The sequence below is a fragment of the Dipodomys merriami genome, unplaced genomic scaffold, assembly GCF_024711535.1.
Source record: "Dipodomys merriami isolate MVZ:Mamm:240054 unplaced genomic scaffold, mDipMer1.0.p SCAF_644, whole genome shotgun sequence".
NCBI classification, from domain to species: Eukaryota; Metazoa; Chordata; class Mammalia; order Rodentia; family Heteromyidae; genus Dipodomys; species Dipodomys merriami.
Window position 1 is genome coordinate 213,245 of NW_027206229.1, and position 25,843 is coordinate 239,087.

At 50.2% G+C, this 25,843-nt stretch overlaps 1 protein-coding gene and 1 long non-coding RNA gene across 2 annotated transcripts; one reads left to right on the forward strand and one right to left on the reverse strand.

Moving 5' to 3' along the window:
• Positions 1-4,195: 4,195 nt before the first annotated feature.
• On the reverse strand, positions 4,196-15,649 carry LOC138815478 (uncharacterized). Its single transcript, XR_011368333.1, has 4 exons — positions 15,490-15,649; positions 6,646-6,708; positions 5,685-5,812; positions 4,196-4,273 (listed from the first exon to the last, which is right to left on the reverse strand). It is a non-coding gene; the product is annotated as an uncharacterized lncRNA (long non-coding RNA).
• A 2,491-nt stretch (positions 15,650-18,140) lies between these two features.
• On the forward strand, positions 18,141-25,769 carry LOC138815496 (ephrin-A1-like). Its single transcript, XM_070004932.1, has 5 exons — positions 18,141-18,317; positions 22,245-22,540; positions 24,438-24,503; positions 24,663-24,713; positions 24,868-25,769. Exons 1-5 carry the CDS (start codon positions 18,226-18,228, stop codon positions 24,972-24,974), a joined length of 612 nt encoding a protein of 203 aa, XP_069861033.1. The 5' UTR covers positions 18,141-18,225; the 3' UTR covers positions 24,975-25,769.
• The last annotated feature ends 74 nt before the right edge of the window (positions 25,770-25,843 follow it).

A 25,843-nucleotide genomic window follows, 5' to 3' on the forward strand; every position in this document is an offset into this window, starting at 1 on the left:
AAAGAACTTCAGGTAAAAGAAAGAAATTGTAAAATAAGTTATTTAACTGAAACTCAGACACTTCATTGGGTATCCCACAATTTTATTTGCTAGCATAGCCTAATCTTGAACAAACCTCAGGCTAAGTTGGAGAACCACACAGCTGCCAGGTTCTTTGCTATAGGTTTGTCCCCAATCCTTGCTTAGGAAATTCAAGACTGGATATTAAGTCTGCCTGGCCCCTGCTTTTTTCCCCATGTCCCACCTAAGAGCAGCAAGAAAGCAAAGGAAAGGGCATGAACACTCAGGTTCAAATAAAAGTTCCTCCTGGACCCCAAGCCGACACAGGCTCACTAGATAACACCAAGGCTTTATGGTCTGCTCTTTTTTTTGTAATTTATTTCTGAAAGCCCAACACAGTAACTAGTTTGCCATTATAGTGTGCCATTCCCTATAACATGTTCATTTAATGAGGCTGCACTTTGGGTGCCTTTGAATTATTCATCTGAATCAAGTGTTCCTTCTGCATTAGCTTTGTTTTCACAGTTCCTGTCCCCAGCAACTACCACAGGGAATATTGCCCAGTTGCTGGAGTGTCATCATCCTTCACCAACCTAGGGCCAGAAAAATGTCATGATAAAGATAAGTTTAGAAGCCAGATATGGTAGTGCACACTTGTAATACCAGCACTAGAGAAGCTGTGGTAACAGGATCCAAAGTTTGAGGCTAGCCCGAGCTACATAGTAAGAAGTTGTATCACAAAACAGAATCAAAACAAATAGATCAATTTAACCACAGATGTTCTGATCTTCAACAAATGTTATTCCCAAATAGAGAATTTCCCAGTACAAGATATGTTATGTGTCATGACCACAATAAAATAAAAACACATTTCCTTCAAATTAGATTATGAACTTCACCAGTTCTAAATTCAGTGCAATTACATTTATACTATAAACTGTGCAAAGTTCAAAATAAGAGGGCTAGGAAGGTGGCTCAGTGGTAGAGTGTTTGCTTTTCATGCATGAGGCCCTGGGTTCAATTCCTCAGTACTACATAAGCAGAAAAAGCTGGAAGTGGTGCTGTGGCTCAAGTGGTAGAGCGCTAGCCTTCAGCTGAAGAACTGAGGGACAGTTCAGAGTTCAGAGCCAGGTTCAGAGTTCAGGCTCCACAATCAACAAAAAAAAAAAATTCAAAATAAGAAATTTAAAATACATCCTAAATTGTGATGACTTTTATCAAATTAAATTTTTTTCTTTTCCTTTTTGTTTGTGCTGGTCCTGGGGCTTGAATTCAGAGTCTAGATGCTGTCTCTGAGCTTCATTTTGCTCAAGGCTAGTGTTCTACCACTTGAGCCAGAGCTTCACTCCTGGCTTTTTTTTTTAGGGGGGTGGTGTAGTTTATTGGAGATTAATGTTTCAAAAACTTTCCTGCCCAGGCTGGCTTCAAATCTTGATCCTCAGATCTCAGTCTTTGGAGTAGCTAAGATGACAAGTGTGAACCATTGGTACCCAGTTTGTTTTTGGGGGGGGTTTGTTGTTGTTGCTTTGCCAGTCCTTGGGCTTGAACTCAGGGCCTGGGGACTGTCCCTGAGCTTCTTTTGCTCAAGGCTAGCACTCTACCATCAGAGCCACAAGGCAACTTCCGGCTTTTTCTGTTTATGTGGTACTGAGAAATGGAACCCAGGGCTTCATGCATGCTAGGCAAGCATTCTACCACTAAGCCACATTCCCAGACCCTTGGTTTTATTTTATACACTGCAATCTCTGTCTCTCTGTCTCTGTCTCTCTCTCTCTCTCTCTCTCTCTCCCTCCATCCCTCCCCACTCTCTTCCTCTCTCTATCACCAAGAATTGTTTGTTTGTTTGTTTGTTTATTAGTGTGAGATCTAACCTACAGCTTTGCAAATGCTAAGAAGTCCTCAACCCTGGAGCTATAACTCCCAGCTTCCCCAGTAATTCTCAACACAGCACCAACAACAGTCTAAATCAGTAAACTTGGACTGAGCTTCCACTCTGGGCTCACAAAGAAGCAGGGAAGGCATCGCCAAGAAAGACACGTTTTTGGTCCTCAGAGGACATGCGATAGAGAACAGACACATATTTTGCTAAATTTCAGAAGAGAAAGAACAAAGTAAACATTATAAAAGACAAAATGTCACGGGGGCCCAGAGAAGGAGTGATTAATTCTCACTGGGGGAGGTGGTAGTGAGCCAGGCCGGCAGGATGAGTAGGATTTTGACAGCTGGGAAGGCATCCTGGGCAGCAGAGGGAACAGCTTAGGCAAAGGTAGAAGGAGGGGCCAGGATGCCTGACTGGGGTGGGGGGAAGAGGAGGTAGGCGGGGATTTGCTCCTTGGTCATCTCATTACCAATGTGTGTATTGTTGTATTCTAGTTATGATGTGTTGTTGAATATTATCGCACCTACTTGCTTCAGAAGTAAAAATCACATACCTATATTATTGGCCCTCAAGGCCTTTAACTAATGATCTATATTATAGTAGTTTTCTTTTTTATTTAAAGATACTAATTTCCCAGACTCACTAAACCACCCTCCCTGAGGCTGGAGGCCTTTTACACAAATTCCAACACTAGGAACACACACCCTGACCAACAACAGAACCCCTTTTCTCGCCCCTGATGCCCACAGCCCCTCCACATCTTTGCTTCTACCTTCCTCGTTAACACGACCTCCAGGCCACACATGCACACATATTACCAAAACCCATACGCAGAGCTAGACAGGAAACATGTTGGGAGGATTTTAAACAATTTTAAAGTGCGCCTTCAAATTTTACAGCTTGCTTTACTTGCCTGAGGGAGGAATCCGGCCCCTTATATAAATATCACCCAAACAGGCCTGCCCTACATCCCACCCAGTTTGGGAAGCTGGTCTTTTCTGGAGGCTGGAACAGGGTGGGGGGTAGTTTATTTTGATTTTTTTTTCCATTTCATCTGTGTCTTCTGTGGCCACTGGCTTTTCTAATCATATTTATTTTATAGGTACTCTCAGTAGCCAGAGGAGAGGAGGTGTTTTCTTTAGTGGTAAGATCAGCAGCAGCCCAACCACTCAGGATAAAACCATTTAGGAGGCCCTGGGTGGACCGATGAGGAAACACCTCAAATAAAGGCTTCAGCCAGGAATCAGACATTCCTAAAATCAGGGCAGCTGGGGCCTACTACTGGCAACAGTAGTAGGACACAGCGCTCTAGGGCTGAGATGAGCTAAACCTCAGTCCTTAGCCTCCAAGTCTGATCTTAGTCCTTTGACGACTAAGCACAGCTCAGAGTTGGAAAGAGGATCACCTCCACTTGTGTGAGAGGCTCACCCAGCTGCTCCATCTGACGCTGACCAATGACAACCAGGTCCTCAGTTGCAGTCCAGTTATTCAGGGCTGGGCCCTTGCTTTGCTCCAGCATCCTGCAGAAGAACTCCGCTAGCACGGACTGTGGCAAGACAGCCTCACACAGCCTGTGTGCACACTGGGGTTGGAAATCACCAGACAACCAGGGGCACACTGAATAGGAAAGTATGCTGTCTGGATGGGCTGAGGAAGCTTCCAAATGGCTCAGTGGAAAGTCCTGAAGGGACTGGAATCTTGCCACATTACAGCCAGTAGCACCCACCTAAACCCATCCTGCTCCCGCCCCATGGACAGGCAGCGGCAAAGGAAAGCTGACAAACCAAATAGTAACCAGCGGAAACACAAACAGCTTTCTTGGGAAATCCCTGACACAGGTGACACAGGAAGGGAGATTCCCGCTGCCCCACTTCCCACCAGCCAGAACCTACAGCATGTGCCTGGTGGCCAGCTGCAGGCCTGAGCAAGCGCAGACACATTTATGAGCCCACTTGAAGCGCCCTCTGGGGACCACAAGCAATATCTGAGGGGGATCTTGCAGAGCCGGAGGTCCTGACCGTAGGCAGGAGCAAGAGCCAGTTGGATTAGAATACACTGCTATCATTCTGAGACCTACAATGGAAATCATAATAATTAGCATAATAACAGCTAATCCAAAGTCTCTCCATTTGCCAGACATGCCAGCCCTTCCAAGTACTTTACATACATTATCTCATCTAATCCTCACTATGATTCTATAGTAAGGAGGTATTATTATCCTCACTCATAAACGAGGAAACAGAGGCACAGCTGCAATTTGCCCAGGATCATGACCTAGTGAGCAACAGGGCTGGGAGATAAATTCCCCAAGTCTGTCCCCAAAGCCCACATTCTTTACCTGGGGTAGGCTTGCTTCTGATTCCTCTTCTTATAACTTTCTCCTTTCTGACTACACTGTGAAAAATAAAATTAAAATTAAAATTAAAAAAAAAAAAGCTTTACCAAGATGAGCTTTCGCCTCTGCCCTTGACCTCCTGCTCTTTCTGGGATCTAGGTCCTCAGTTTCCCCTCATGCATCACCAGGCTTTCTCTATGACTTCTCCCCTCCTCATCTACAACTGGGCCCAAGTTTCCTCAGGACAAAAGAAAATGTTTGGGCTGGGCTTGTAGCTCAGAGATAGAGTGATTGCCTGGCATGCTCAAGTTTGATTCCCAGTACAACAAATAATAATAATAATAATAGCCAAGTAGTGTCTCATGTCTGTAATCCTAGCTACTCAGGAGGCTGAAATTTGAGGATCATGATTTGAAGTAAGCCTGGGCAGAAAATTTCAGGAGACTCTTGTCTCCAATTAACTAAGAAGAAGCCAGAAGTGGAGGGGTGGCTCAAATGGTAGAACTCTAGCCTTGAGTGAAAAAGCCAAATAAAAGTGAAAGGCCTTGGGGCTGGGAAGGTGGCTCAGTGGTAGAGTGCTTGCCTTGCATGCATGAGGCCCTGGGTTCGATTCCTCAGCACCACATATGCAAAAAGAAAAAAGCCGGAAGTGGCGCTGTGGCTCAAGTGGTAGAGCGCTAGCCTTGAGCTGAAGAGCTGAAGGACAGCGCCCAGGCCCAGAGTTCAGGCCCCACAACTGGACCCAAAAAAAAACAAAACAAAAGTGAAAGGCCTTGAGTTCAAGGTACAGTACACAAATACACAGACACCACACACACACACACACACACACACACACACACACACACTACTACTACTAATAATAATAATAATAAAGTATATATCAAATCCTTCAAGCCATTCCAAAACCTTACAAAGCTATGTACCTTATCTAGTCAAAAATCTGCTCGTGTTTGCTTTCTCAGCTTCCTTTTTCCCCATTTTTCTTGGGAATTCCCTTCATGCTCAGTACACATGGCTTGAGGAGGGATCTCCTCCTCTCTCAGGTTCAGTAGTGAGCAAGTGTTTTAAGTTTGGCCAATCCTCCCACAGCAATCCCTGGCCAGAGCAATAGTTTGGGGAATGGCCCTGTAGTCCAGGACAAGACAACATGAGCTTCCTTGAGCTCTTGCTGAACCAGAGAGAGCCGCTCCTCTCTTCCTTCTGGAATGGCTAAGATGATAGGATACCAGACAGGAGCTTTTATTTTTGCCTTCATGACAAATATAACCAGCTCCCTCTCTCTTGGGATTCCTGCCAGTCTTCCATGGGCATTGTGCTGGCTAGCCAGCTCGTTACCCTCTAACATAGTAATCAAATCCAAACCCTATGCTCCATCTCCACACTTCAAACTCAAAGTACTGTTCTCAGGCCCAGCCCTAATTTGCAACTTCTTTGCCACCCATTCTTCAGGAATTCCAATCATTTTACCTTCCCAGAATAGAGCCCCTGGCCGACTTTCCTCCAGATTTCTTTAGTTCTGTTTATGAGATCTTCATCCATTCAGTCTCCAAGTTCTGCCCTTGTGTCTTCACTGACACCCTTTGCACCAGTCACACCTGAAGCAGAAAAGAATTTATTGGTAGGAAACTGAGTATTTTATACAATGAAGACTGAAAACCTGTCTTTGGAGATGAGCAGAATCTAAAGATTCTATGGCCTAAACTTCACTCCTGTCTGAGTCCTTCCTTTGCAATAGGAGCTATGGGTTTTGTGTCAGTACTGAGGCTTGAACTTCGGGCCTGGCCACTATCTCATAGCTTTTTGTTTTGCTGTGTGTGTGTGTGTGTGTGCGCGCGCGCGCGCATTGTGTGTTTCCACGCATGCGTGCACCAGTACTGAAGTTGAAACTAGGGCCCAGGCACTGTCCCTTAGCCTTTTCACTCAAGATTGGCACTTTACCACATGAGCTAAAGATTTACTTCTGCCTTTGTGGTGGTTTATTGGAAATAACAGTTACACAGACTTTACTGCCTGGGCTGACTTCAAACCTCGGTTTTCAGATCTCACCCTCCTGAACAGCTAGGATTACAGGCATGAACCACTGGCATCTGGCTGGGTAGAAGTATCTCATTGGCTAGGCTCTGACAGAAAAGACCTGCATAATTAAGTATTCAATCAAATATTGTATCTTTCAGCTTTCCTAATGCTTCCTCCCACCAGCATTCCTGATGCTAAAAGACAACTCCTTCTTCCCCTTATATCTGATGGCTACAGCATCCTGAGGGATCATTTCTAGAATGGACTTGCATCTCTCTGTATCCCCTGTGACTCACACTAACATTCTCTCTAGGAGCAGCCAGGTGGTACAGAGCAGTGGTTTAAATAGGACATTCCCTGCCCCTCTCCCCCCCCCCCATGTCAATTGCCTTGTTATACATTTCAGACTTACCACTTTTGAGCTGTGTGATCTTATGGACTGCATCAGCTTCTCTGTGCTTCAGTTTGCTAGCATCTGCAAAATGAGGATACTAATGTTATCTGCTTTTTATGATGACTGTGAAGATGAAATGCATTAATGCACACAAAGTGCTTCAGATGAGCCTGAAATGTTCTATAAACATGAGCTGATGCTGTAATTATTCCCAGGGCACCTTACCCATTATCCACTCTCCAAACCTTTCCCAGCTCTTTTTCCTTTCCTCGGTCTACAGCTCCCCAAGCAAATCCAACCCTGAAAACTTGCTTCTGAGGCCAGCCCAGTATGGCCCCAGGGCTCTTCTCTAGCCTAATCCGGAATGCCCCAACACTGTTCAACCCATACTCCCTGTGAGCTCTTTCTCCAAAGGAGAAAGAGCCTGGGCAGCTCCCCAGGTGTACATCCTGAGATTTGTGTCCTTTCAGGGTCCCATGGCCTTGTGTGCTCATCTGCCCTCTGTGCATAAGCAGTCATCCTCCAGGAATTCACTATCCTGATTTCCAGCTATTTGTGTGTGTGTGTGTGTGCATGCATGTGTGCATTCACCAGTTCTGGGGCTTGCACTCAGGGCCTAGGCACCGTCCCTGAGTTTTTGTGCTCAAGGCCAAAGCTCTACCACTTGAGCCACAGCTGTACTTCCAGTTTGGGGTGGGGGGGCGTTAATTAGAGATAAGAGCCTCAGGGACTGTGTGCCTAAACTGTCTTTGAACCATGATCTTCAGATCTCAGCCACTTGAGTTTACAGGATTACAGGTGTAAGCCACAAGTGCCTCACTAGTTCCAGCTATTTGGACCCTCCTGCTCCACCTCCTCTGGATGGTTCTGGTCCCCTCCTTGATCTCCTCTGTAGCTACATTTCCCTTCTGTGCCCTTCATACCCTTCCCCATCATTACTCCTGTTTAAGGGATCTCAGGATACCCACCACAGGCCAGGGCTAGTGAACTTGATGTTATCATGGAAGACAGAAGAGGGTGAGGTGATTATAGAGTGGAGCTGAGGGAAGAAGAAGAAACAGAGAAGAAGCAAGACTGAGGCAAGGAACAGGTCTTCTCTCCATCTCTCCATCTCTTTCCCCTCGCACCTGCGGTTGCCAGGCTGTTGGGCCTACAGGATTCCTTCAGGCATGGGATATGTTACACCCTCAAACGCCCTTCTGCCACCAATCTGTCTGCTCCCACCACACCTCAGGATTCTGGGTTGCATATGCCATGTCCCTGGGGCATTTGTTACATGACTCAGTAAATATCCTCCTAGACCCCCCCACCCCCTGCCCTTATCCTGAGGATTCCTCTTCACTATCAGGACAGTGGCTTCCACTCAGCCCATCAAGGCTGGGGCCACCACGGACAGTCTAGTCCCCCAACTTGAGCAACAGGCATGCTCGTAACTTTATTTGATTGCTATAATTCCATGGAGGAATATATATACACATACATATATACATATGTGTGTGTGTGTGTGTGTGTGTGTGTGTGTGTGTGTGTGCAGAAAGGTTAATAATAGCTTAGAAAAGTTTCCAGTTCTGGGACCCGAGCCTAGGCCTTTTGGCACAGAATAGATGGCTTTATGTAGCAGCCTCTGCATCACCCCTATATCACCTGCACCTCAGAGTGCTCACTACCCAAACAAATGAGTCACTTTCTGAATATCCACTGCCTGCAGGGACAGGCTAGATTTAGCTTAAACCCTGGAGAACTACATCTCAGAGCCTGGCCATGACCCCCCACCCCCGCCGTGTCCCTCTAGGAGATCCCACTCTATTTTTAATCCTCCTTCTGCCCACCACAGAGCTCAGGTTCTGTTTTTGTGTGTCTGTGTGTGCGGGTAATAAGGTTTAAACTCAGTGTCTAGGCGCTGTCCCTCAGCTTTCTCACTCAAGGCTGGTGCTCTACCACTTGAGCTTCAGCTCCCACTCCTGCCTTTTTGGTGGTTAATTTGTCCAGGCTAACTTTGAACCAGGATCCTCAGATCTCAGCCTCCTAGGATTGCAGTCATAAGCCACTGCAAGGCAGGGCAGGGCTCAGGTTCTAAAGGAAGTAGCCCCTCTCCATCCCTTCTTTTCTCACCTCTTCATAGATTCTCTCCATTGGCTCAAAGCACTGAATGTGGAAGCCTTTCCTGATCCCTGTGACAGGTGACTAGATGTGAAAGGAAAGGTGCAGAGGGGACCTGTCCTGCCAAGGGCTCCGCTGAGATCTGCAGACCATCACACAGCACCACCACCTGCCCCGCCTGAGCCTCAGTTTCCTCACCTGCTAGGAGTGGGGAGGATTGCCGCTCCTGCCTTTGCCCACCCCACAGTGCGTAGGAGTCTATAAAGACGAATAGCATGTGATAAAGCTGTACAACTGAAAAACACTGGGCATCGTAAAATGTTACACAAATGTGAGGGGTTCTGCACTGGTTGTTATTACAGCATTAAACTGTAACCTCTCAAAGATATTTACCATAAAAAACTACAGAGCCATGGGAAAGAACCAAGAAGTGTGTGGGCTTCTGGGACTGAGCCTCCACGAGTGATTTCTTTTTCTTTATTTGTGTTTCTCCAAGTTTTCTACACTGATCGTGTAATTCTGTAACTAGGGAATAAAGTTTGTACAAAGTAACACTTGGCTGGGGGTGTAACTCAGTGGTATTGCATGTACATGGGGCGGGGGGGGGGGGGGAGGGCAGGGTGCTCGCGCAGCCCTGGGGTTTGCCCTCCACTACTGCCGAAAGAGAGAGGAGAGAGAGAGAGAGAGAGAGAGAGAGAGAGAGAGAGAGAGAGAGAGAGAGAGAGAGAGCAAGGGAGGGAAAAAAGGAGGAAGGGAAGGAAGGAAGGAAGGGAGGGAGGGTGGAAGGGAGGGAGGGAGGGAGGGAGGGAGGGAGGAAAATAAAAGGAAAGCCAGGAACAGATGTCTCATGGCCTATAACCCTAGCTACTTAGAAGGCTGAGATCTGAGGATCCAAGCTAGCCCCAAGAAGGAAAGTCCTTGAGATTCTTATCTTTAATAAACCATCAAAAATCTGGAAGTAGAGATCTGGCTCAAGTGGTAGAGCATTAGCCTTGAGCAAAAAAGCTCAGGGACAGCATCCAAGCCCTAGTATTCACACACACACACACACACACACACACACACACACACACACACACACACACACACACACATGCGTGCGCGCGCAAGAAAACGAACAATGTTTCTAGATTAAAAGTCTCTCTGATTCCTGCTCTTATGCTGTGTTGTGGTGAAAGAGTATAGCCAGAGGTGGAAAGCAGCAGGGGTGGGGGATGTTCTTCTACCCACCCCTCACTCATCTTTTACAGGCTGGTGCCCTAAAACTGGAGAGCGGCTGTAGGACTTCTCCCCAGCCAGAACCATAGAGGGGGGATTCTTGTCCCTCTATTCCCTTTGCTGGCCTCTGACTGAAGCACTAGATCCCAAAGCCACACTTGTTCTGAGTTTCTCTCTCTCCTGAGCTCCAGCTGCTCCCCAGACCTGTCCTTTGGGAAGTCCCTCTGGTCCCTTAATTGTGTCACATCATCAGCACACACTGTTCACTGCTACCCCAAAGCCACATATAGTTCACTATTTTGGCTGAGAGAGAGCTGAGATCTGTGGTTAGGAGAGGTAGGCCCCTACCTTACCCCCAGCAGAGCATTCCCGTGCCCTTTGTAGATGCCAGGGTGAGATTCAAACCTAGGCACTTGAGTCAGATCTGTTCCTTGAGGGGATGTTGCCTGAGAAGCTTTTAGGCAAGTTTGGCTTTGTTTTCCTTTTCAGTCCTGGGGATGCAACTCAGGATATTACACATTCTAAGCATGCGCTCTACCCTAGAGCTACACTCCCAGCCAAGATTTTCTTACCAGGTAAGAAAAGAGCCTTGGGAGAACTTTTGCTTCCAGCTCTTCTTCCACAAGGCCCCCATTGCTAACAGGTGGCTCCATGGCTGAAGCAATGGTCTAGTAACCAGCCAGGGTCAGGAGGACGGCTGGGGCAGATGAAACACTGGCCCTTTGACGACCCCGCTGAGCTGCTGATCCACTTCCAGACTGCTGGTTGTGAGAGGAATAAGCTTCCTTGTTGAAACAGTAGTGTCTGGAAATTCTATCATTTTCAGACATTATTCTGAAGGACACAATGGCCCATCTTTGCAGGATGATGCTGTGCTGTTTCTTTTTCTTCTCTTTCTTTCTTTTCTCTCTTTCTTTCTTTCCTTCTTTCTCTTTCCTTCTTTCTTTTTTGGTCTGTTGTGGGGCCAGAACTTGGAGTGTAGGTGCGGTCCCTGAGGTCTTTTGCTCAAGGCTAGTGCTCTACCACTTTGTCCCACAATATCAATTCCAGTTTTCTGGTGGCTAATTGGCAATAAGAATTTCCTGCCTGGTCTGGCTTTGAACTGTCTCAGCTTCCTGAGTAGCTAGGATCACAGGCATGAGCCACCAGCGCCCAACCTGATCTAGGTTCCTTGTGCACACTCTGCCCCCAGCCATCCAACTCCTCCATGGTGTCTGCCTTATGTTCATGGCTCAACTTGGCAAGCTGCTCTGTTCTCAAACCCTTGTCAACAACTGGAATTCCTACAGCTCAGCTTCCTGTCTCTGGGTTCCTGCCCTCATCCAGATTCTGTCCTTACAGTTATTTTTTTTTTCTAAAATAGAAATCTGAGCCAGCGCTGGTGGCTCAAGCCTGTAATCCTACCTATTCAGCAAGCTGAGATCTGAGGATCTCATGGTTCAAAGCCAGCCCAGGCAGGAATGTCTGTGAGACTCTTATCTCCACTAAACTGCCAAAAAAAAAAGCCAGAAGTAGAACTGTAGCTCAAGTGGTAGAGTGTTAATCTTGAACAAAAGAAGCTCAGAGACAGCACCCAGGTCTTCAGTTCAAGCCCTAGGACCCTCCCCACACACATAAATTACGTGTGTGTGTGTGTGTGTGTGTGCGTGTGTGTGTGTGCGTGTGTGTGTGTGTGTGTGCGTGTGTGTGTGTGCGTGTGTGTGTGTGTGTGTGTTTATGTTTCCTACTTAGGTATCTGTGGGCTTAATCAATGTTCAAACCCCTGAGCATGACTTTCAAGGCTCTTGGCAACAAGGTTTCCATGCCCCCTTCTATCTTATATCTCTTACCACTTGCCTCATTATGTTCTATAGCCCTTCACTGGTGGCTCTAGCTACTCAAGGAGGCTGAGATCTGAGAATCCTGGTTCAGAGCCAGACCAGGCAGACAAACCCAAAAGACTTTAAACTGGAAATGGAGGTGTGGCTCAAGTGGCAGGTGAGCCAAATAAGAGTAGAAATCCCTGATTTCAAGCCTCAGTATTGGCCCAGGAAAACAAACAAAACAATTCTATAATTCTTACTCCACCAGAGAACTCACTGCACAAACTCTCACTCCTCTACTGGTGCTCTTCCTTCATCATTGAATATGAATGCCTACTTAGCTTCCAAAACGTATTTCAAACAGCTCCTTCTCTGTGAAGTCCCTCCACATCCCAAACATTCCTTCCTCTATGAGCCCTTAGGTTGTTGTGCCATTTAGACCTCCATTATAATTCTTACTTAATATTCTAATCATACATTCAGCAGTACACTGCATTCCTTTGGGGTATGGGTATATTTCCGCATCCTCAGTGTCTCTGGTTCATTAGACGCTGTGCTAAGTGCATTGGTAACTCTTCTGATTAGTACATTTTTGGTGGAAGAGACAGCAGAGTATCTCACTTCTGGTGCTTAATGTGCAGAATCCACTATCCTATCCTTAGCTTCTGTCCCTCCCCTCTCCCTCCTCCCTCCTATCCTACCCAACCTCCTCTTCCCTGAAGTGGATTTCAAGGGGGAGAAATCCACTTACTCCCAGGATCTGGCCCCATCCTGGGTCAGTTGTAAAATGGAACAGATCTATGAAGTAGGGTTCCCTTTGTCCTTCTGTGGGATAACTAATCACCAAAAGATCAATGACTGAGTTGGCAATATCAAAAGCTTTCTTGCAGGTGAGGCACCAAGGTCTCACACTTCTAATCCTAGCTACTCACAAGGCTGAGATCTGAGGATCTCTGAAGCCAGAACAGGCAGAAAAAAAACAAAACAAAAACCATGAGACTCCTTTTTCCAATTAACCAGCTAAGGGACAGCATCAGGCCCTGAGTACCACCACAATCAGAATGTGGTGATTTGGGGATTACAGGTGTGTGTGTGTGTGTGTGTGTGTGTGTGTGTGTGTGTGTGTGTGTGTGTGTGTGTGTGTGTGTGTGTGTGTGTGTGATTCCAGGGATTGGTAGACTGAAGCAGGAGAATCAAGAGTCTGAGGCCAGCCTGGGCTACATAACGAGGCTTTGACTTTTCTTTTTCTCTCAAGGCTGGTGCTCTACCACTTGAACCACAGCTCCATTTCTGGGTTTTTTGCTGGTTAGTTGGAGATGATCCTCAGATATCAGCCTCCTGACAAGCTAGGATTACAGGGATGAGCCACCAGTGCCACCTGGCTTTCTTTTTCTTTTTTTTTTCTCTTCTCCTCTCTCCTCTCCTCTCTTCTCCTCTCTCTTTCTCTTTCCTCTCCTTCCCTCCTCCCCTTCCCTTTTCTCCCCTCTTCTCCCCCTCTCTCTCCCTCTCCTTCTTCCTCTCCCTTCCTCTTTCTCCTTCACCCTTCCTCCTTCCCCCTGGGAAAGCATATGCCTAAACATGAACTCTTTGAGTGCAGGATTTCCTGCCCCAATCCAGAGCCTGGCCCACAGTAGGTGATCCATAAATACCTGTTAGATAAAAGTCAGATGCAGAGTTATTTCTAAGTTCCAAGAATTCATCAAACCAGCTACTCAGCAAATAAGGAATATTATATGTGTGCAAATGTGTTTATTTCTACTAGGCTTTCATTACAGTGCAAACTCTGAACAATTATGCTGCCCTTAAGATATGGAGCTGGTTGCAGAGATACATGCTTGTAATCCCAACTACTCAAAAGGATGAAGGAGGAGGATCTTTAGCTTGAGGCTAGCCAGGGCAACATAATGAAACTTTGTTTTTTGTTTTGTTTAAAAAAAAAAAAAAAAAGCTGGTACCAGTGGCTCACATATGTAATCCCATGTACTTGGAAGGCTAAGATCTGAGGGTCCAGGGTGGAAGCTAGCCCCAACAGGAAAAGTCCATGACTCTCTCTTTTTTTTTATTGTCTGTTGTGGGGCCTGAACTCTGGGCCTGGGCACTATCCTTCAGCTCTTCAGCTCAAGGTTTGCACTCTACCACTTGAGCCACAGCGCCACTTCCAGCTTTTTCTGCTTATGTGGTGCTGAGGAATCGAACCCAGGGCCTCATGCATGCAAGGCAAGCGCTCTACCACTGAGCCACCTTCCCAGCCTCCCTCCATGACACTCTTACCTCCAATTAACCACCAAAAAAGCTGGAAGCGGAACTGTACTTCAAGTAGTAGAACATTATCCTTGCGCACAAAAGCTCAAGGACAGGGCTGGGAAGGTGGCTCAGTGGTAGAGGGCTTGCCTTGCATGCATGAGGCCCTGGGTTCGATTCCTCAGCACCACATAAGCAAAAAGAAAAAAGCCGGGAGTGGCGCTGTGGGTCAAGTGGTAGAGCGCTAGCCTTGAGTTGAAGAGCTGAGGGACAGCGCCCAGGCCCAGAGTTCAGGCCCCACGACCGGACCCCCCCAAAAAAAGCTCAAGGACAGTGACCAGACCCTAGGACTAGAACATACACACACACACACACACACACACACACACACACATCTCATAGGGCTGGGGTGTAGTTTAGTGGTAGAATATTTGTCTCTCATGCTTGAGGCCCTAGGTTCAATTTCCAGCACTGGGGAGAGTGGCGGGGGTGGGGGTGGGGTGGAGGGGATCAATTCCAGGTCTAAGAGTAAGCCCAGAATTTCATTAACAGAATCTGACTGACAGCCCTAGAAACTGAACATAGGGCTAGCTCAATGGCACAGCTTAAGTTTAGTATGTACCAGGCACTTGGTTTAGGTTCACCCTAGCACCAAAAAACATATTTGTGATTTTTCATAACATGGAAAACATCTTCTGTTGTAAAGTTATAAGGGAGGAGGAGTAGGCAACTGAAATGAGTCATATTTATCATGCTACCAAAAGCAAGCAAACAAAATCTCACAAGCAAGAGGCTGCTAGGGAAGGAAAACAAATGTTAACAGTAACTGACATTTTCTCTTTCCTTTTCCCCCTCTCTATTTTCCAAACTGTGAAAAATGTGCAATCATTGCTTACTAATAGAGTGCACTTCATTTTTCACAACGACCCTTAGACAGTGGGGCAGAAGTGGTTCCAGGCTCGACTCCAGGGACTCACCCCTCTGCTGCTGCCTCATCCCATTACCCAGGGATGCCCGCTGGGGCTGAGCAGGCTAGACACATCCCAAGGCCCCATGGCTCTGGCCTTCCCCACGCCAAACCTCAAGCCAGCTGTCAAGCAGCTCCAGTCTGGAAATGCTGCCTGCAGGAAACCTGTCAGTACCCCCACAGGTAGACAGCCCAGCCCTCCGGGGGCAGGGCCTCCCCCCAAACACTCAGATTTAACCTTACCATTTAGGAATTCCCAGAAAGGATTCACTGAGGGAATTTCCCAGACAGACAGACAGACAGACAGACTCAACTGCTCTCAACCTTGAACACAGATGTTTGCCTGGGGGGTGGCGGCGCTGAGAGCCAACGCAGGTACACAACTCTGCGGTGAGGGTGAGAGTCAACCCAAAGCATGAGTCAAGACCAGACCCGCCTGGGCAAGCTAGAAGCTGACAAGAGAGGGGCCCAGAGGTGGTCACCATATTGAGGAGTCCCTTGTGTGGTCTTAGTAGCACAGTACCTGCAGCTCACCTTTATGTCCGCTAGGCGGCGCGGCGGTTCCAAGAGGGGTCAGAGCGGTGTGGCTGGGGGGCGCGGGAGGGCGTAAGGGTTGAGCCTGCAGCACCGCGAGTTTGTCATTTGGGGGGCTTGTCTTTCACCTTTACGCCCCAATTTCAGAAAAGCAGATGCCCACACTTAAGCTTCTCACTGATTGAGGGACGGGTTCTGCCCTCGAGGGTAGGGTTTTTTGTTTTCTTAGCCTCACCCTTGCATGGCTCGTGTTCCATTTGCTGAATGACCCTGAACATACAAATATGTGGAGAGAGGAGTGACTGAGATCAAGCACTCAAGGGAGAAAGCCGGGGACAGAGTCACCAAGGGCTCTGCGCCCCGTCAGAGCCCTGGATCTCTTACCCTCCCCCAGCCCCACCCCCCTCTCGCTCCAGCCCCAGACAGCAGGCGGGGCGGGAACGGACGTGGCCCCGCCAGGCTGGGCCCAGCGAGCCAGAACCTGCCCAGCCTGAGCCGCGCTGCGCGGGACCCCACACGTCCTCGCCCCGTCGTGGTGGTCAGGGAGAAGAGGGAATCCTGGGGACCGTCTCCTCCAGGGCGGGCCGCTCTTGGGCCTCGCTGGCACCAGCCCTGCGCTCGCCCTGCACGGTGCGGGCCCTCCTCCCTCCCCAAACACTGAGCGTCTACCACACGTGCTGGCAGCTGTGCCAGACGCTGGCAAGGCGGCCGGGCACCAGCCCGAATCCCTGCCTTCATGGAGCTTCGAGTCTCTGGAACACGCGAGCTGGGACGTGGTGCTCCCACGGGGGACACGGGGGTGACCGACACCCAGGTGTCCACCCCCGATGAGCAAAAAGCGCGTGAGGTGTGACCCCGTGGCGTATCGGCCGATAGACTTCGGCCTGGGCGGGTGGGGCCGGCCGCGCCTCCGATCTACGTGGGGCTTGGGCACGTCGCCTCCGGCAGGTGCACACGCGGGTGGCGGTGTGCAAAGCCCGACCGTGACCCGGCAGCTCGTGGACGGCTCGGTAAATATTTATGATCAACGCGGCGAAGCGGACCTCCCGCAGCCCGAGCCCACGGCCGAGGGCGAAGGCCAGCACCGGCCGCCCCCCGCCGCCGGCTCCTCCCAGCGGGTCAGCGCCGGACTTGCCGCGGCGTCCCGGCTCCGGGTAATTACAGGGGGCTGTCGCCAAGCCTGGCCGTAAAAGAGGAGGATGAAACGGCCTGGGAAATAAGGAAGCTGCCTCCCACCCCCATCCCGGCCCACAGCTTCCCTTGTTGCGCAGCCGCAAGAGAGGGCGGACACACACACACACACACACACACACACACACACACACACACACACACACACACACACACACCATCCATCCATCCATCCATCCATCCATCCATCCATCCACATACACCACCGAACACACGACGTTCCAGCTCCAGACACTTGCACCAACCTAATCAAACACCTGCCCGCCCTCTCCACCCGAGGAGCCGCCACCCGCCCTCCCACCCCCCCCCAGACGGCAGCAGAACAGCCCCGAGAGGCGAATTCCAGCGAGTTTGTTTACACGGCGCGGGGGAGGGGAGCGGAGCCGGGACTCGCGCCGGGGACTGGGGGACCCAGCTGAAACGCCGGGGCCAAATCCAAACGCCCAGCCTCGAGATGCGGCCCAAACACACCCCCCAACACTCCCCCCACCGCACGCCCAAGCCCGCTTCCCTTCCGCACGCACTGTTCACAAACACTAGCATGCGTAAGTTTCACACGCTTCCACACGCGCCGCTGTGATCTTACTCACAAATGTTTTCACACATGCGCGCCATCGCACGTATTTACGCACGCCAGATGTACAAGTGTTTGTTACAGTTCTGTCGCCCCGGGACTCAGCTTCCCCCAGGCCCCCTGCCAGAGCCCACTCTCCCCACGCGCCCGCGCCGCGCCCCGCGCACACGGGGTCGTTAGGGTCTTTTGGGAACAACTGGAAACAAGGGCGGACCCCCCACCCCCGTCTCAAGCCCGGGGTCCCGCGTATTTCTCCAGAGCCGGCAGAGGTGCCTCCAACCCCGGCCGCACACGTTCCACACAGGGTCGCACTTTATTCCGGGCACCGAGGCGATGACACCATCTCTGGAACAAAGACAACATTGACAAACCCAACAAAAACAAACAGCGGCGTGCGTGCGTGGGGGGGGAGGGGCGGCCATGCGCCGAGTCCGGGGGGGCGGGGGATGGAGGAGGAAAGTGTGGGAGCCCAGCCTGGATGTGCGAGTCCTCTCCACCCCGGCGAGACGGGCGCCGGGCGCTACGGAGCCGACTGCGGCTCCGGCTCCCGCTCGCGCGTTCGCGGGCCCACACGCGCGACTTCCTCCTCGTTTCAGCACGCGACTGCACGCAGTCCTACAAAGTCCACAGAAAGCTTCACGCAGCCCCCCGCTCAAGTCACAGAACACGCGGCTCGGTGGCGATCTGCCGGGCCGGGGAAGCCGGCCCCGGCCCTCCCGCAGCCCAGGCCTCCGCTCCGGCCTTCCCGCCCTCCCCTCCTCCACCTCCCCAGCCCCCCAGCCCCGGGGCAGCCGCGCGCCGGGCGGGGCGGGGGCGGGGCGGTGTCGGGCGGCGCCGGCCCAAAAGGCGGAGTCGCCTGGAGAAGGGGCCAGACCTGTGAGCGCGGTGCTGACTGTGCCGTGCAGAAGCCAGCGGGAACCCAGACCCCGAGGAGCCCCTCGTCCCCGCCCGGCCCGGCCTGGCCCTGCGCCATGGAGTTGCTCTGGGCCCCTTTCTTGGGTCTGTGCTGCAGTCTGGCCGCTGCTGACCGCCACACCGTCTTCTGGAACAGTTCAAATCCCAAGTAAGCCCTGTCTCCCGCTGGCAGGCTGAGCGCCTGGCTGGCACTGCCCCTCCCGAGGTTAACTGTCCCGGCCTGTCTCTGACCTGAGCCTAGGGGAAGTGGCCAGAGGTGGGAGGGATTCTGTAGGTTTTTCGCTTGGCACTTCACCCTCGGAAGGAGCACTGCCCTGCACCCCGGGCAGGAGCCAGCCCGCATCTACTTGCACAGGCGCTATGTCTGCCCTTCCCTTCCTGCCCTCTGGCACCCCTGACACTCACAAGTGAGGGACCCACGCTCTGCGTACCTGACTTGAGTGTAGGCCATTTGCCATAGACCCCAGGGCTCTTTCTGTAGGCTGCCCACCCTGAAACTACTGTACCCCTCTTGGTGTGCCACTTGGGCATCTGCCCATACTGACAGGTACTTGATGTGACACCAGGAGTGAGCAGATTATTCCTTAACCCTGCAAAGACCCTCAGGAGAGATCTGGGCCTTGGGGGATTTAGCATTCATTCTGTGTTTAAGGTGATTTTGAAGAGCCCCCCCCCACAAGAGGTCTTTTGGGGTGGTGTGAGAAAGATGCTGTGCATAAGCAGGTTGAGGGAGTCCTCTGTTCAGGAGGCTAAGATGGTCAAACCAAAGAAATGGCGAGAAGTCTTGGAAGCTTCAGAGGGAATGGAAGGGGTTAATAGGCTACAAAGGGCTCTGGATAGGAAGGAGTTAATTTTTCCTGGGCAGGTTTAGGGTTGTGAGGCAAATGGCACTGGGAGGAAGACCCTTTGTTCTTGCCCTTGAGTTTTCTGAAGTTATGGGAACAATATTTGTGGGAAAGCAGGAGAGGGGGGTGTAGGGTGGTACAAAGAGTGGAAGCGGGCCTTGCAGCTGGAGAGGGGGAGAGGGGTGTCATCAGAACACCCCTAACCCTAATGTGCCTGCCTCATACTACTCTTGACATGTGTATACATATATGACATAGATGGCATTGTCCAGCTCGTGCTGAGGGGATGAAGAAAAACCAGGTGCCAACTCCAGAAGCCAATGCACTCCTGACCATGGGGTGCCAGGACCGCCTAGCCAGTCCTCCTGCCCCCCATTCCTTGCAGCCTGCTCTTTGCCTCCTTGACCCAGTCCTGTTGTTCTACTAGTGGGAGAGAGCAAAGTCCCTGTTTATGCCCATGCCAGGTGTTGGCTAAAGGAGGAGGAGGGGACAGGAAGCCATTAGTAGGGAGGGGGGAACTCTGGCCTTTTCCGTTCCCAAGCTCCCAGGTTTCCTCCCTTTCAGGAAGGAGCCTCTTCCTTGCCCCCCCTCTCTGCCTTCCCTGACGCCAGTTGCCAGTTCGGCCCCTTTTCCCAGATGGTAAGCAGTAGTCAAATACAGGCCACGGAGATGGGGGAGATGGTATCCCTAGAAGTGGGTGACTGTTACCCTCACAACACAGCTTCTGCCCTGTCCCTTCACCCACACACACCCCTCTACCTAGGACTAAAAGAAAGCTATCCTAGAGAGGAGTCTGTAGGCAATCTAGCTGAGTCCAGCTTGGGGCAGAGATGAGGTGGCAATAATCTGGGCGGTGTGAGGCTACCTTGGGTGACTCAGTGCAGTGGGCATCTGCTCTGATCTCCAGGCCCCAGGCAGGGGCAGCCTGGGGAGAAGAATGTTACCACTGAACACTTAGTCTTCCTGGCTCTGGAGGGTCAGGTACCTTGCTCCTTCAGATCAGCCAGCACCCTTTGCCTAGTGGCCAGTCTGGAGCAAATCTGTGCTGGGCTGGGGTCCTGTGGGCTGCCCCTATTTGACAAGGTGCATGTTCACAGGTTCTCATGAGTGCTGGGGCGGGTAGCAGAGGTGGATGAGGAATGAGTCAGAGCCTGTCACGGGAATGGGGGAAAGACGCCAGGCCTAGAGCTGAAATACCTGTTCTGAAATGGCTTCTATGTTTATCTCTCCAGAGAGGAATTTTAAAAGCCTCCCTGAGCTCCTCTTTTCCCTGGGCTGGGGGAGGGGCCTGTAAGCCTAGCTCCCAACGCCAGAGGCCTCAAGCAAGGCCAGGCCTCCTGGGGGTCAGGCAGACCGGGCACTAGGTGCCCACCTCAGAGGCCTCTAACCCGAATCTCCCCTTCTCTCCCCTGCCACCGCCCCCTCACCTATGCCCAGAGTTTGAGTTTGAAGCAAGTTGGCAGCCAGCTCTGCCGAGTCTCTTGCTGGCAGTGCTTGGGGGAATTCAGAGAAGCTGACCAGCTTTGGGGGGGGGGGGGTGGCGAACACTTTCTCCCTACTAGGACCCTACCCAGGCTGGAGCCAAGTGTCTGGAGCTGGGGGTGGGGAGGGGCTGGTGGGCAGTCAGTCAGGCTGGAGCCTGCAGGTCTTGGGGAGGGAGGGGGGATAAATTAGGGGGAGGGGAACTGGCTCCACCTGGGGAGGAGGGGCGGCAAAGGTAATCTCAGGGTTAAGAACTCCAGCATTTCATTAAGGGAGGTGAAAGTGTAGCTTTTGGATATAGATAGGGATATTTGGAGATGCCCTGAGAGAAAGGGACAAAAAGACCAGAGCATAAAATTGAGTAGCAAGACAGGGATATTTGATTGAATGATGATGATGATTTAACCTAAAGGATCAGGGAGGGACATTGTCTGTGGGCTTCGTTTTGGATTAGGGGTTGTGGGGCAAAGTAAAACTGAGAAATGGGAGACACTCAGTGGGGAGCAGGGGAATTGGGGGGTGGTGAGCGGAGTAAGAGAAAGGAAGACTTGTGTTGAGGGGCTCAGCACAAATATGACAAAGAGAAAGGGTCCCCTGGATCCTGATTACAGAATGGGCCTATAGGACCTCAGGCTGAGGCCAATAGACATTTAAAGGAACAACTGGGAGTGTAAACTTGGGGAAGTCTTATAAGTAGAACAGAAAGATGACTGGGCTACAGAAATATTTAGAAGCCCATCCTTCGGCAAATACCTCGAGACTTATGAAAAGGGCTTTGGTACTTGAAAGATTCTGAGTGGATGCTATTTGGAGGATGATGAATAGATGGTGGTGGTTGTGAAGATGGTGGAGAAAGATGTAAGAGATCAGGTCACTAAATATCAGGAGTTAAAGTTTTAGAACAGGCTGGGATGGTGGCTCAGTGGTAGAGCGCTTGCCCTGCAGGCATGAGGCCCTGGGTTCAATTCCTCAGCACCACATAAGCAGAAAAGGCCGGAAGTGGTGCTGTGGCTCAAGTGGTAGAGTGCTAGCCTTGAGCTGAAGAGCTCTGGGACAGTGCCCAGGCCCAGAGTTCAGACCCACAACTGACCAAAAAAAAAAAAAAAAAAAGTTTTAGAATAATCTTTAGAATCTAGTGTGAAATGTAAAGAGTCACATAAATAAGTAGAGGCTCAAAGTACTGCTTGGTTTTTGTGTGTGTGTGTGTGTGTGTGTGTATACATGTTCATGCATGCATGTCAGTGCCAGTATTAAGATGAACTCAGGACGTTAAGCTCTTCCTTGGCTTTTTTGCTCAAGGTGGGTGCTCAACTACATGAGCCACTCCTTCACTTCAGGCTTTTGGACTGGTCAATTGACTATAAAGAGTCTCTTGAGCTGGTGGCTCATGCCTGTAATCCTAGCTACTCAGGAGGCTGAGATCTGAGGATCATGGTTCAAAACCAGCCCAGGCAAGAAAGTCTGTGAGACTCTTATCTCCGATTAACCACCAGAAAATCAGAAGTGATGTTGTGGCTTAAGTGGTAGAGTGCTAGCCTTGAGCTGAAGAACTGAGGGACAGTACCCAGGCCCAGAGTTCAAGTCCCACGACCAACAACAACAACAACAAAAAAGTCTCTTGGACTTTTCTGCCCTGAGGTTGCCTTCAAACCACCACAGACCCAACCTCCTGAGTAGCTAGGATTGCAGACGTGAGCCACCAGTGCCTGTTCTGGCTTCTGAATGACCACCTGCGTTCTCTCACTCAGGTTCCGGGACGAGGACTACACAGTGCACCTGAGGTTGAATGACTACCTGGACATTATATGTCCACATTATGAGGATGACTCTTTGGCAGTTGCTGACATGGAGCAGTACACGCTCTACCTGGTGGAGCATCCCGAGTATGTGGCGTGCCAGCCTCGACCCAAGGATCCTGTCCGTTGGCAGTGCAACAAGCCTAATGCCAAACATGGCCCAGAGAAGCTGACAGAGAAGATCCAGCGCTTCACACCTTTCATCCTGAGCAAGGAGTTCAAGGAAGGGCACAGCTACTACTACATCTGTGAGTGTACATGGGAGGGAGGCACGCAGTTACTCAAGGCGAGTGGCACGATGTATATGGATGGGTATATGCTGAGTAGGGAGTCAGGTAACATGGGATACCTTCTAATACTGAATTCTTTCATTCCCATCACAAGTGTCAAGTGAGTTTCTGCCATATACTGGGCATCCATTTGGCACTGTGGACATAAAGATAAATACAACACTTCAGACTCCCTATCCTCAAAGAAGCTGGGAAACAGTACACATAGGCTAGAACAGTGCAATATGGTAGACATGAGTGCATGGGCCTTGGGGAAATGACCTGAGCACGTGCTAGGTTGGGAGGCAGAGAAAGGGCTGAGCTTAGAACAAGTGGAGGAACTAGGTAAGTAGGAAGGAATGTGAAGAAAGGGAGCATAACCTCTTCAAAGAATTCTTAAGCAGGAGGCACACAAGAAGTAGAGAGAGATGGGTTTGAAGAGCAGACAGACAGATCCTCGGGACCCAAACACTGCTAGGAATTTGGACTTTTATCTTTAGGGTAATAGAGAGCTACTGTTAGATCTTAAAGAATTACAAGTCCAGCTTTGTGTGGATCTAGGGCTCATTCAGTCATTTAGTATTTAATGGCCCAAATAAAGGGAAGACCTAATTTCAGGCTGGGAGAATAAAGACTGGGACACATGGAAGGGATAATGTCTTTGTGTGTGTGTGTGTGTGTGTGTGTGTGTGTGTGTGTGTGTGTGTGTTTTGGTTTTTTGTTTTTGTTTTCTGTTAGTTGTGGGGCTTGAATCTGGGCCTGGGCACTGCTCCTGAGCTCTTTAGCTCAAGGCAAGCACTCTACCACTTGAGTCACTGTGCCACTTCTGGTTTTCGGGTAGTTAGTTGGAGATAAGAGTCTTTTTTCCCCAGGCTGACTTTGAACTGTGATCCTCAAATCTCATGCTCCTGAGTAGCTAGGGTTACTGGTATGAGCCACCAGGGCGCAGCTGGGACAATGTCTTTTTTTTTTTTTTGGTCATGGGGCTTGAACTCTGGGCCTGAACACTGTCCCTCAGCTCTTCAACTCAAGCCAAGTGGTTTATTGGAGATAAGAGTCTCAGGGACTTTCCTGCCTGGGCTGGCTTTGAACCACAATCCTCAGATCTCAGCCTCCTGAGTAGCTAAGGTTTACAGGTGTGAGCCACTGGTGCCCAGCTGGGACAGTGTCTTATGTCCTCCTCACCTCTGCCAAAGTTGAGAGTTGTTCTAAAGAATGAGAGATTAGGGGACTGGGAAGGTGGCTCAATGGTAGAGTGCTTGCCTTGCATGCATGAAGCCCTGGGTTCAATTCCTCAGTACCACATAAGCAGAAAAAGCCAGAAGTGGTCCTGTGGCTCAAGTGGTAGAGCGCTAGCCTTGAACTGAAGAGCTGAGGGACAGCACCCAGGCTCAGAGTTCAAGCCCCAAAACCAACAATAACAAAAAAAAAAAAAAAGTGAGAGATTGTACTGAACATTGGGCAGGACATGTGGGAAAAAAGCAAAACAAAACAAAGAATGTAAGAATAGAGGCTAGAGGGGGCTGGGAAGGTGGCTCAGTGGTAGAGTGCTTGCCTTGCATGCATGAGGCCCTGGGTTCGATTCCTCAGTACCACATAAACAAAAAAAGAAAAAAAGCCAGAAGTGGCACTGTGGCTCAAGTGGTGGAGCATTAGCCTTAAGCTGAAGAGCTGAGGGACAGTGCCCAGGCCCAGAGTTCAGGCCCCACGACCGGACCCAAAAAAAAAAAAAAAAAAAAGAATAGAGGCTAGAGAGAAGAGACAAATGAAAGTGAGCAGGTAGCTGTGAGAACAGGACCACCTGTTACATTTGGGCTTATTTAACTTTGTGCCAACAAAACTTCTCTACTTGACTTCCTGGGGGTTTGTCTTGTAGCCAAACCCATCTACCACCAAGAAAACCAGTGCTTGAAGTTGAAGGTGACGGTCGATGGCAAAATCAGTGAGTGTCAGTCCCTGTGGGCTTTCTCCCTCCATCTCTATGCTGGGTGGGCCTAGTGGTCTGGGATGGTAGAGAAGTTCCACTGCCAGCCCACCTGGAACTTATACCCCAGTGCCTTCCTGTCACGATCCTTGATCTGTCTCTATTCTTGTCTTTCAGCTCACAGTCCTCAAGCCCATGCCAATGAGCAAGACAAAAGACTTCAAGCAGGTAGGTAGTTTTAGAAATGAGGAAGGGATCTGCTTGAAAAGGATGGGTATAGGAGATGGTTTGCCAGGCAGGGGCTGGGAAAATCCTAAAGGCTAAGGGGTAGTCCAAATCGTGGAGCCATTTACCATGAGGCCTGTGTCTTCTCATCTAACAGACGATGCAGAGGTTCTACATAGCATCGGTCACAGTGCTGCCCCCCGCCTCTTCCCACTTGCCTGGGCCGTGCTGCTCCTGCCTCTTCTACTTTTGCGAACTCAGTGAAGGTGTGCACCTCTGGATTAAGGATTGGAACTGGGCTGAGGAGACAGGGACAGGCACCCTTACCCTGTCCCCAAACTCCAGCCTTGGGAACCACTCCCATCACATGCACAAGCTGCCACCCAGCAGCCTCAAAACGGGTCAGTATTAAGGGTTTCAGCCCGAAGGAGGGCAACCAGCCTGATGGTACCACCCTCACCTCCACTTCAGAGGAATGGAGGAAAAAGCAGGACAGTCCTTTCCCTGCCATCCCTGCCGTTAAGCCAAAGAAACAAGCTGTGCAGACATGGTCCCTGGAGAGGACCCACTGGGAACTGAGCTGGAAGGGGCCGGAGGCTATGGAGATGGACACTACACTTGGCAAGGTGCCCCTCCCAGAGAGAGACAGGACATCCAGATGAACTGACTAAAGGAAAAGCAAGAGACAGTTTCCTGCATGGGAGCCAGGTACAGGAGAGTGTGCTTGGGCTGACCCAGAATCTCCCAGCAAGAGTTCCATCTGTGGAGCTGCCACAGAGGGGTTTGTAGCCAGGCACTGCATCCTCTCCCCATCTGGGGCAGCACTCCTTGGAGCTGTGCCAGCAGGGGGGCTGTGCCAACCTGTTCTTAGAAGAGTATAGCTGTAAGGGCAGTGCCCAAGAGTTCACACTGCCCAGAGTGTAGCCTAAAGGGCAGGGCCCACATGTACAGTATTGTATATAAACTTGTCGTGTGTCTGCTGATTTCTACAACTGGAGTTTTTTTTTATACAATGTTTTTGTCTCAAAATAAAGCGATGTGTTTGTTTGTTTTTGGAAATGTTTGCTTTATTGTCCTCCTTGTTGACTTTGTTCAAAGAGTCCCTGCTGTGTACTAGGTCAGAAGTAACTGGG

What these genes read in the sequence shown, in the direction of transcription:
- LOC138815496 (XM_070004932.1), top strand. Translation starts at nt 18,226, where the DNA reads ATGGAGTTGCTCTGGGCCCCTTTCTTGGGTCTGTGCTGCAGTCTGGCC. An exon ending in TGGAACAGTTCAAATCCCAA is followed by an intron (nt 18,318 to 22,244) that starts GTAAGCCCTGTC and finishes TCTCTCACTCAG; the next exon opens with GTTCCGGGACGAGGACTACA. An exon ending in GCACAGCTACTACTACATCT is followed by an intron (nt 22,541 to 24,437) that starts GTGAGTGTACAT and finishes TTTGTCTTGTAG; the next exon opens with CCAAACCCATCTACCACCAA.